Below are 12,148 nucleotides of genomic sequence, written 5' to 3'. Positions count from 1 at the left end.
AATTACTGAAACTAGCGTAGTAATTTCATATTTGCACCAAGTTTAGTTACATATCGCATGCATGAATAACGAAAACACTTTTCATTGCCGCGTCCCCTCTCAATCTCTCCACGTGTCTGTTAGTAGCACGCCTGCGGCTGCTTCTTTCCAAACAAGCTTCGCGATCATGTACTACCTCATGAAACATGACACATGCATGATGCAATGAATAAGCATATGGCGTTTAGCACACTTAATGTACGCTATTGTAAGCACACCAACGCGACCGTGCAAGATTGACACAACTTACCAGACTTTTTTCTACTCGAATGAAATAATTACGTCGTCATATCAAGAAACAGTTTCAAGTAAATATTAAATGTCATAAAACGCGCCATTAAAACATGGTGTGCTATTAAAAAAAACGCACTCCTTGGCGTCCCGTGCACTCCGGCTCAAGGTGATAAGTACGTGTGCAGCTGCATATGCCTTTTTTTCCTTGAGCAATTATCAGCCTTCTATCCTGAAGTTCAGGTGAATGAACACAGTAACTTGCATGCTATTAAGTGTATTGAGTGGCAGTGCCTATCGACTCCCAGACTTCGCGCTTTACTACCGTGGCCCAATGCCTGTTAGCCAGTTTCCGAATGCGGCATTTATGCACGAGAAACCTATCGAGGCTAATTTAATATTTTTTATGCTACTACGCGGATCCAGCAGTGACGCAGCTGGTCAATACATGCTGCTTCTGCAGTGCACAGGCTTGAAGCAGCCGCCGGTAACTGCGGCAGCTGCGGTAGGCACGGGCAAGCGGAACCTGTTTTGCCTACCATGCGAAAGTCGCTGCTAACATCAGCGCCACCGCATCTTCGTGACGTCGCGGGTTGAAGGAGGTCCATAGGCGAGAGCTCAGCCAGGCGGTTGAGGGTGACATCACCAGCCGCCGCAAGGACGAGGCGGATGGGCTGGGGAAGGCGTTGGAGGAAAAGCTCTCGAAGCAACGCTGAGTGGTTGGGGATATTGCGCTCCCCGAGGAGCTGTCGCATCCGGCGCAGGAGATGGGAAGGGTGCCGGTCACCAAGGTCTTCCTCGGTAAGGAGCTGCAGGAGGCGGGTGCGTTCCGATGGCATAAATCTCTCCAGCACCTTGGTTTTCAGGTGCTGATATGGTATAGCGCCCATGGGGGCGGAGAGAACGTCGGAGAGCTTGCCGGCAACGTCAGGAGGAAGGCTCGAGACAACATGGTAGTAGCGCATCGTCTCTGAGCTGATGTGGGAAAGGCAAAATTGTGCCTCGATCTAGTGGAACCAAACTTGCGGGTTCTGGGGTCAGAAAGGTGGGAGGCGAACCTGCAGTGACAAGACATCCTGCGGACGCGAGTCCTGTTCCGTGGATACTGCTGGATCGGTCATTGCTCGTCCTAGGTCACCAGTTGTAGGCTTAACACTTCAGGAGCAAATGAACAAGACTGCAGCTGTGAGCCGACACCAGAACAGAACTGCAAGCCGTGGCTGCACGAGCCACGGCCAGGTGCCATCTTTATTTTCTTCGCCAGGTGGCGCGCGCTATCCGGGTTCCCGGCGCCACCCAAGAGTGGGCGCTACAGCATATTAAAAAAAAAAATTTATGATTACTGTCACAAAATTTCATTGTTATATCTACAGAAAATTGTTTTCTATAGTAGGATACAACTTAAAAAACAGCAGCTGTTAACACTGGGCCACGGTCCACGGTGTACTGTATTACTCCGCTAGCCAGACACAAAAATAAACGAAATCAGGTTTTCAACGTTTGACTTTATCAAAACAAGACAAGTGTCAATATTCTAGAGCTTATAACTTTTTTCTTGTGGTTATCTTCTTGTTTAGGTGGCAAGAGAAGTTTCAACCACAGACTACTTTTTTGTCGTGGAGAAATTCTGTGCGCCGGTCGTGAATGTAGGCGGAGCTTCACTGCAGACTTAACTTGTATCTGACTATAATATGCATTTTTCCTATGAATCCTGTGGAAAGGCTGCAGTGTTCCAAAAATAAGACAGCAGTCTGGTTCAACATTTATTGCGTTCCTACTGGCACGGTACTGGTCCAAGACATTCTTTGAACTTTTTTTTTGCAAAGCACAAGTTTTGGGTTTAAATTTTTTGTGGTGCAGTGTCTGTTGATATATCTACACTGAGAAGAAAATTTCATACGGGAAATCTAAATTCATAAATTTAAAAAACAAAAGTAGAATGTTTTAACCTGTACTATGGTCTCAGGAGTGCAGCAAAACAGACAGTGTCAAAATAGATAAAACAGTTGTGAAGAAATGTATGCTCTACAAGGTGAGTGTCTTAGTGGAGAACCATATTGGAGAAAAATGCCGATTTTTCGAGCTTTACTTGCAGTGCACAGCCTCCGTGGTTCACGAAGAAATTTGTTTAGAGCACTTCCTGGTTGATTTCATCAGTTAAAGTTTGGAACAGCATAAAAAAACAAGGCATACAAGCAGATACAACGTCTTTAAAAAAATCTATTTTTTGCCATTTTTTGTGATTTGAGAGCTGTGTCCCCCCCCTTAAGAGGCTAGTGAAGTATGCTGAAATAAGTATATACTCTCGCATAATGAACCCGTCCGCCCACTTTTGTCTTCCAGAATTAACATTTTGTTTTTAGCCTTTAGCTTTTTGTAGCGAGTTCCTCAGTTTTCGCGCTGTCCGCAGTGCAGACCTTGGCAGTGCACCAAAGTGCTGCCCACCGATAAGATCACCACTTGTTTATCTTTTGAGGAGAGCTCTTGCCAGAGGGATGGCAGGGTGCAGCGTTCTCGGAAAACGTGGCAGAGTGCCAATACGTTTTGTGCTCTAAGCTAAGGCTTCAGCATTCGCATTACGCACTCGTAGCCATCCTGTGTGTTTTTTTAACCTCGCATAAAAATGCGCACCTGACCTGCAGGGCCGGTGTTGAGCCTGTTCGCGTCATCTCGCTGTGATTGGCTGCCGCCGCCGGCTACCACAAAATTGTCGGATCACGTCAAGTGAACGATACTAAACGCCAGTGGCACGAATGTGTCTGACCGCATGCATTTGTTGATAATGGAAGGACAGGCGAAGGTGTGATATGAAATTTCGACCCTTCCAAAAAAATCTGTTAACTTTTTTTCCCATGTAATGAACCCTCCCCCCAAACTAATGTCAACTTTTATGGAAAAAAAGTGGGTTCATTACGCGAGTATGTAGGGTAAATAAAGAATCTGAGAAATGTTAAACTTCAGTCAACCAAGAGAACATAGGTTCCGGAAAAGGTACTCTATCTAATTCCCCAGAAACTTGGCAGCACCTGAGTTTGGCTGATAGCGCAGCAGCACACTGCTTATAATAGGTAATAGATAATAGGTATAATAGGTATAATAGGGCAATGCTTAATCTGACTCTTCAGTGCTTCATGCATCTCAGTGCTTCATGCATCTTTGCGCTGACAATGGCGACACTCAAACTTATCACGCGCACAATGCTTTCATGCTGGCTGAAGAAACCCTCTGCAGTTCTTTGGTGCTTTACTGCCATTGTGCTCAGTATTATCCGCTCACTCAGACTGCACCAACACCTACACAGAATAGCCCGTACGCAATGCGTGCCATGCGCCGCTAAATTTTTTTTAATACCAAATACACCATGCCAGTCCTGGACTGCCCTGATGGACCACGCTCGCTGTCTTCTTGTCACTTCCTTTCAACCTACAGCTGCTTCTCTTGCAAGATCGGCAGATGCTCCTTAGAGCTGCACTGTGCCACGAACCTGAAATGTCTGACGTTGGCTGCTGCTCTTGTGTATGCCAAGAACATTGAGGTGCTGACACGCCGTGTAAAGATTTGCAAATCATGGAGTTGCACTTCGAGAGATGTGTGACCATGTTCTGCAGACGTTGGAACCAGCATGGTCAAATTTCAGGGGACCGGCAACTTGGTGACCACGATGAGGCCAAACGAGGTTTCGCTGTAGGAGGATATAATCGTTAAAATGTCTACCACTACTTTCTTGGGTGCAGTGGTAGCGATTCTAAAGCGCTACACATGATTGAACAATGTTTCACATTTTCATTTTTCAATTTGCTTCATTTTCACCGTTGTTCAAATACCCACTTAAGTCGGATATGTTATGTGGTTCAATGAGCTTTGAATTATCAAGGTTCTACTGTATTCGTAACATTGACTTGAAAGTGTTTGTATGATGTATTGTTGCTCTTGAGCTGGTAAGAAAAAGTGCTGGTATTTTTTCTTGTCTTACATAAAAGCAGTTTTCTTATGTCTAGCTCTATTCTCGTACTTGCACACCGGCCAAAAATAACCTGACAATTTTCTTGCAAGATGTTATGATCCTGTTCATTTGTGGTTTCTTTGAGAACACCACAATCATTGGCAAACAGTCAGGTTGAAAATGTCACTGCATATGAGTTGAACCAAATTGTTGACATGTATTACATATGCCTTGTTAGTATATTTTTATGGGGAAAAGTGAACAGGAGAATCTAGAATGTGACAATACAGTGCATCAAGTAGTAAAAAGAAAAATGAGAAATGCATTGTTAGTGGGCAGAAAACGAGAAAAAGTGTATTAGAGAACAGATGCAACTTAATTACAGTATAAACTCGAACAAGGGCCGCGGTATTTTATTACATTTGGGTGTGATTTTTGAAGGTGTGGCCCATAGATGAATAGAAAAATATACTATAACCTTATTTTTTTCTCGTTTATTGGTCCAAAATGGGGTGCGGCCCTTACACGGATGCTACCCTTAATGAGATTAGCTGAAATTAAGGTGAGGAATTGGTTCTGGCAGGACGTGTATTGTAGAGGGCAGAAAAACGAAGGCCTATTTAAGTAACGGAGTGCATTTCTAGGGGAGTGAAATATAGTTTAGGGTGGCAGAGGACCATGTGTAACTATGAGGCGAGCAAGCTTGCTGGTATAGAGTGGCCAGTGCTGACGCTGGATAGGGCTAATTGCAGATTACTGGGCGAGGCCTTTGTCCTGTAGTGGGCTTAACATGGCTAATGCTGGTGACTCTTTGTGGGAGCAGTGAATGCTGGCTAAGATTCTGTGGAAAGAAAGAAATAGGAAGGAGATTAAATTTTTCCCTCCATTCTAGCTAACTGTACACAATTATGGGGCCCTGTGTAATTCAACCTCCTACTCTTTTTTTTTTCTTTCTGCACTGCTCAGATAATCATCAATCCTGAGATTGTAATCACCTGATTGATAAGTCTGGCATCCTATACTTACTGGCACTCTTAGCAGCAGTATTTAGAGAAGCTAGTGGTCACATAATGCATCAGTATCACAGGTACATGGGCCTAAAGTTGCACACAATGTCTGCAACTGGTACTGCTTTTGGTTGGTATGCAGCTGAACGGCCAACCTGTCCCACTGCTGAAGTCTGACGACCCAAGCAGTGCTGCCAGCAGTGGTAACTTCATTGCCGAGCCAGTTCAGAGCTTCAGTGTGCAGAATGGTGTGGTGGGCGATGATGTCTGCAATGGCCAGGAGCCTCCCTGTCGCAATGGTGCCACCTGCAAGGACATCTGGAATGCCTATGAGTGAGTCTGTGTAACTCTAGCTGTTTTTTTTATGCAAAGTGTATTTAAGGGCTCTTTCGAGAGGTTTCTTGTGCACAGATTTTGAACAGAAAACTTACAAAAATTGTTTGCACTTTGAGCTGTCATATAGAACAGGAGCACAAAAAGCTAGTGCACCTAAGAATATTCACCATATTTACCTAAATGTAATGCAACCGTGATCTTAACGTGAGGGTCGGCTTTGTGGATGTGAAACACAAAAGAAAAAAAAATTAGGGGACAATCAGATATTTCATTTGATAATTCTGCGAAAATAGTTGGATTTATCCTTGATGATTAGTTTGATGCATTTGCTCTTATGGATACTTGTACTCTAAGCCGAGGCTTCGCACACACGACAGAATTTATCTGGAGGGTGAAGGTGGGCAGAAGTGGGTCGAGGGTGGCAGTGGGTGGGTAAATACTCTACTGGCCCCCTAGCTGGGGAGGGGGCTGGTGGGTGGTACTTCTGGAGGGCAGCTGGCTTTCCCACTCCATCTTTGAATTTGATCTGGTTGTCGCTTTTCATTCTGCTGCTGCATGGGCTTCGAGTGGTTGTTGGCCGTGTCAAGAGTGGAGGTAGGTGCATTGGTGGTGGGTGGCACTTTTGGGGGCTGAAGGTGGGCGGTGGTGAGGCGGGGGGGTAGCCCCCTAGCTAGGGTATGCAATAGGGAGGTGGCTGATGGATGGAGCTTTGCAAGGGTGAGGGTGGAAGGTGGAGGCTTCTCATTTGGGCTGGAGGTTTCACTTCAACAGATGTCGCATTTCTGGGGGTGGGGTGACACGCATTGCTATCGCAGTTAGACATCACATGAATATAACACGAGGGTCACGTTTGTGTGCGCACAATAAGAAAAAAAGTGCATGAATGTAATGTGCAGAATGAGGCTGCAGTATACTGAAAGTTGGGTAGACATTTATGAAACTTCAAGAAATGGATTTCCTGTGCCTCATCTTCATAGGAAGGTGAGGCTGCCATCAAGCCTTAGCAGAATAGGACATTTGCATCACCATTAACACGTGACGGTATCAGCCAAGAGGCTCTCAGATAAGACCAATACGAAGATAAGCACGGACTCCTGCCATGCCATCACAGCGTCAACCATACGCGAGGCACCCTTTCTAGCTTCTGCATAAGTTTCATTTTAAAATAAAAATTCTGTTTTCAAATCTAAACCAAAATGATTCAACATTATCTAATGAGCCTTGGCCTCATCTTGCACAAAGAGACAAAGCATTTAGTTGCACTGGCACATAATCTGCAATGGTGGTAGCTCAGAAATTCTGCTTTCACATGTGCTGTATCATCTGTCATGTTGTCTGAAAACAATACAGTAGAACCCCGCTGTTACGTTCCTCACTGCTGCGTTTCCTCAGCTGTTACCTCGTTTTCGTCTGGTCCCGGCATAGCTCCCATAGGATCCAATGTATTGGGTATCCCGCTGTTACGTTGTAGCTGTGAAAACGTTCCCGCATGATACGTCGCAACCTGGCACCCTGAACACGGCCGGGCAACACGCGCCAACCGCCATTTTGACGAGTCTTGGCCAGGCTTGGCTACGGAATTGGCTACAAGACCATGGCCTCCGACATCACCCCCTTGCACGCGCGTGGGTAATCTCGGAGGCCATAAAAAGCCGCATGCGAGTTGGAGAGATTGCCACTAGATGGCCACTGCCTAGTCAGCCGAAGCGAGTAAAACCCGCGGGCCCGCAGCAATCCAGTCTTTCTTGTTTGTGCGGTTCAACCCATCCGAGTCGTCCGTGTCCTCCCGTCAACACCTACGCTGCCTACGCCTCGTCGGGCCTCGCTAACACCGCGAGCGATTTGTCGTCCTTTGATGGCGTCGCGCAAGCGCAAGGCGCTTTCCCTCGAGGAAAAGCTGGATGTTCTCAACGCAGTCGACAGGCAGCCAGCGCGGAAAAGAGTCGACATCGCCAAGGATCTTGGTCTGCCACCCTCGACGCTTAACAGCGTCGCCGTCGATGCTGCTGTTGTGACGTCCGAGTGTCAGAGTATCGCCGAGATCGTTGCAGACTCGGTCGCGAGTGAAGCCTCAGACTGTGATGACGACGAGCCGCATGATTCCGGGGAGTTGGCGGACCCGAGCTTTGGAGAAGCCATCGCGGCTCTGGACCTCCTCCGCAGGTACGTCGCACCTCAAAGCGATGCTGAGAGCAATGCGGCTTTCCAGGCCATCAAGAAACGCGTGGTGTTTTCCAGCGAGCGGAAAAAACGGCAATCGACCATTCTCGATTTTTTTAAGACCTAAGCTCACTTGATGTCGAAATAAATTGTTTCAAGGCAAAGCTGCACTGTTTTCATTAATTTTCGGACCTTTCCTCACTGTTTCGTTTTCCCGGCTGTTACGTTTTTTTTTCGCGATTCAGTGAAATACGTATGAATGGGGTTCCACTGTACATGACTCTGATAGTAACACTACTGACTCTTTGCTTCCTTTGCCAGCATTTTCGTACCCAGTCACAAACTTCATTGCGGCACTTGAATAAATAACGTACGCAGTGGTGGTGCACTTATTTGGATCTATGAATGCAGTTAATTTGGTTAAGTTAGAATTGACATTAACTTATGATGATGTCAGTACACCTGTTTTGGTGGGTCGGATTGTTTCATCAGGCATATAGCAGCATGCAGATGAAAAGCCTTGCAGTTCACGCATGTGCTTTTGCTGTGTGCTGACAACCGACCCTATGAGGGAGCAGCAAGGGTGGTGTCACAAGTGCGAAATGTTGTAGAGCGGACTAGTGAGTGCCATTCAGAAATACCATGATAATGTTGATGTTCAGGTGAACATTAGGAAGATTTGAGTAGTAATGGCTGCTAATATGCGAACTTTCCTAGCTCTCGGAACATTTGCGCATCCCATTTATGAAGTATTGACATACAAATTCTAAATAAAAGCAGAGGTGATGCATGTTGAAAATCTTTTTAAGAAAGTCGCCGACCGATTTTTCGGACTCGAAGGGACACGAACAATGGTCCGAATAGTCCGAAAAATCCGCGAAGTACAAAAAAATCATCTTATTGAGATGAAATTGGCTTAAAAATGTCACTGATTTTACCTTGCAGCAAATTTCTCTTGCTGGCGAAGATTTGCACCTGTATTTGCGCCTAAGTTGTGCTTTCACTGTATGCGCTAGACAGCAAGGTCACCTTATTTAGTTGGAATACTTCCCACGCTTCTTTGACGGACCCGGCGGGGTTATGTTGTCCACAACCCAAGTGTGCATCACACTGCTCGTCAAACACACGCAAAGATAAGGCACTTTTCGTTCAAAGCGGCGGAACCACCGGATGCAATCACAAAATGGCGAACAAATGTAACTTTGTGAAGACTGAGCGCCACTCGGTACGCGGTCAAAGAAACCCAAGTGACAAAACGGTGAATGGCGAATGTATGAGACCCGCTGCGGTGGCTCAGTGGTTAGGGCGCTCGGCTACTGATCCGGAGTACCCGGGTTGTAACACGACCGCGGTGGCTGCATTTCGATGGAGGCGAAACGCAAAGGCGCCCGTGTGCTGTGCGATGTCGGTGCACGTTAAAGATCCCCAGGTGGTCGAAATTATTCCGGAGCTCTCCATTACGGCACCTCTTTCTGCTCTCAGTCCCTCTTTTATCCCTTCCCGCCGAGATATGAGATAGCTCCTGCACAATTTCCTTCTCCCTACAACCAATTTTCAACGTATGGGACAAGCGATAACTGCCCGCGACAACGTCGGCGACAAAAGCAGGTTGACAGTGATGACAATCCGGCTGCCACCTCGAAGTGTCAGAGATCGCAGGGACCTCTACTGGGACCTCTACTGAGGTACCGAAAGTATGTCAAGCCAATCCAACTACAGCGTAAATCCACCTCAATCCAAGATGGCACCTTTTGCACCCGCGAAAAGACTATAAGATGGCCGATTTTGGCCCACAGACGACTGAAATTTGTCCGAAAAATCGAACTTTCGGACTTTTGAAGTCCGAAATATCCATCGCGAATATGTATGCGTTTCTATGGTGTGACTGACGGTGCCTCATCAAGGTCCGAAATATCCTACAAGTCCGAACTATTGGAGTCCGAATTACCTGTCGGCTACTGTATACCTATATTGTCACCTAGGCACATTTGCTATAACTTTTATATTCTGAACTAAAACGAGAAGAGGGTGTCATCAGAAAATGCGAAAAATTGTCCCTAGCCATGTTCATGCTTCAGGCTACCCTGTTTGTGCCAGGAAACATGGCAGTGCCCATTGAAGCAAGAGCTGCTTACTTCCCAATGAGTACATCTTCCTTCACTCATTTCGCTTCAAGCCAACAAAGAACAAATGGTGCATTGGGCTTTTTCTTTGTCTGGTTTAAGCTGCACCACGAAAGCTATACAGTAAAAGCATATTAATTTGCACGTCAAGGGACCGGAAAAATTGTTCAAATTTTCCAAAAGTGCAATTTATCGAATGACTGAAAAAACTAACAAGAACTGCTTGCAACCCGGTAAATTTATTTCTTGGAAGACTGGGCAATGGTGGCTTCCTTTTGTGATGAGAACAGCGCGACAGTGACTGTTTTTAGTGGTGGAGCTCCACCGCTGCTGCATCACACATCTCACAAGTGGCAGTGTTGAATGTGAGGAGGCTTCAGTGTATGAACTGCAAACTGCACGGGAAGAACGTGTGCAGATATGCTCTGTCGCACTGAAGCAACAAGAAATAAAAAATGGGAATGGGAAAGACTAGCGAAATGTGCTGATTAACGCCTGAATTGACACACAGCTGGGCTTGGTTGGCTGGCTGATGTAGGCTGGCACAAAGGTCTAAAAAGTGAAACTAAAACTGTGGCATGACTGTTCTTAGAGATGCCTTCCGTTCGTCGTCATGCCTGCCGTTGCGCGCATGTCAGAGGTGCACGACCCATTCGGCAGCATGGTATTTAGGTTTTAGTAGGGCTATTTGGACGATCGTTTGAGGCGCTGGTGATACCTGTACAAAGCCGCTCTTTGGGAGCCCGCTCGAATTAACCGGTGCGAGACCCGTAGTGTCCAAATTAGCGAGTGTGCAATGCCATAGACTTCACAAGCGCAAGATGTCGGGCTAGTTGGGACTGCATACCTAGAAGAACAGCACTGGGTGCAAGACGACGGATGAAAGTAAGGACAGACACGTGCGCTGTGTCTATCCTTACTTCCATCCATCGGCTTGCTCCCAGCGCTGTTCTTCTAGGTATGCAGTCCCAACTAGCCCGACATCTTGCTCTTGTGAACTTCATCTCTTGCTCTTCGGGCTCTCTTAATTGCTTCACCTCTGAAGCAAACCTCCTCATCTTCATTGCGGCCAGTGCAATCTGCTGGTCCCGGATTCTTTCCTTCTGCATCCATCACAAGATGCTGCCACCGGATGTACTTGCTACGTTTGGTGGTTTTGCACCTTCATCTGACTATGGGATTCGAATGCTTAAGCTTCTGAGGTCAAAAAAACAGTGCGTGTGTTTGTCCTTACTTTTGTCTGTCGTCTTGCTCCCAGCGCTGTTCTTCTGTCTAGAGACTTGCATGGGCATTGGCCAGGTCCGTGCTGGCAGTTCGAATTATCTGGATTTTCGACTTAACGGGGTTTGAATTAACAAGGTTTTACTTATGATGAAATAGAATTGTTACAGTGGACCTCTGTTTCATGTGGTATGAAGCCTAATAATGGTGCCAGGTAATATGTCCCCATGTTACCTGGCCAATTAACCCTCAACCAACAAACCAATTAACCCTCGGCCCTCAGTCCCCAGAGGCTGCGGAGCAACTGACCAAGGCGGCAGTCAGATATGTGATGCAGCGGTGGTGGGTGCTAAGAATCACTGGCTCTGGGCAGGCCACCATTGGAATCTGAACCTGGCAGTGTTTAACATTAGAACCTTATTCAGTGAGGCTAGCTTAGCAGTGCTGCTTGAGGAACTAGCGGGCATTAAATGGGATGTCATAGGGCTTAGGGAAGTTAGGACAGGTGAGGCGTATACAGTACTAAAGGGCGGGCACATACTGCGCTATCGCGGATTAGCGGATATACGAGAACTAGATGAGAGATTCCTCGGCGATCAGGGTTTAGCTGGCAACATAAAGCAGTTCTATAGTGTTAATGAGAGGGTGGCAGCTATCGTAATTAAGCTCGATAGGAGGTACAAGCTGAAGGTGGAGCAGGCCTATGTGCTTACATCCAGCCATGAAAACCAGATCGTTGAAAGCTTCTATGAAGACTTGTAATCTGCAATGAAAAAGGTAAAAATCACTGTACACTGTACTAATGGTCGACTTCAATGCTAAGGCGGGAAAGAAGCAGGCTGGCGACCAGGCGGTAGGCGACTATGGGATAGGTTCTAGGAATAGCAGGGGAGGGTTATTAGTAGAGTGAGCAGATAGAAACAATTTACGGATCATGTCGAATTAGGTTAGATTTGCAGAGAGAATGGAAGAAAATTATGAAGCAGAAGCCCATTAAGGAGTTGACAGTAAGAGGGAAAGTAGAGGAATTCAGGATTTTGCTGCATAACAGATAGTCAGCTTTAACTGAGGAAGACGATCTTAATGTT

The 12,148-nt window shown here is 46.3% G+C and overlaps 1 protein-coding gene across 1 annotated transcript in view; it reads left to right on the top strand.

Moving 5' to 3' along the window:
* Positions 1-12,148, top strand: part of crb (cell polarity complex component crumbs) — a 275,406-nt gene that overhangs the window by 230,488 nt on the left and 32,770 nt on the right. The window contains exon 19 of the mRNA XM_077650465.1: positions 5,363-5,553. Coding sequence (XP_077506591.1) covers positions 5,363-5,553 — 191 coding nt within the window. The remainder of the gene's footprint in view (positions 1-5,362; positions 5,554-12,148) is intronic.

This window comes from Amblyomma americanum, chromosome 1 (genome assembly GCF_052857255.1).
Source record: "Amblyomma americanum isolate KBUSLIRL-KWMA chromosome 1, ASM5285725v1, whole genome shotgun sequence".
NCBI classification, from domain to species: Eukaryota; Metazoa; Arthropoda; class Arachnida; order Ixodida; family Ixodidae; genus Amblyomma; species Amblyomma americanum.
The sequence above is the reverse complement of the archived record's forward strand: the minus strand, read 5'-3'. Positions and strand labels throughout refer to the sequence as shown.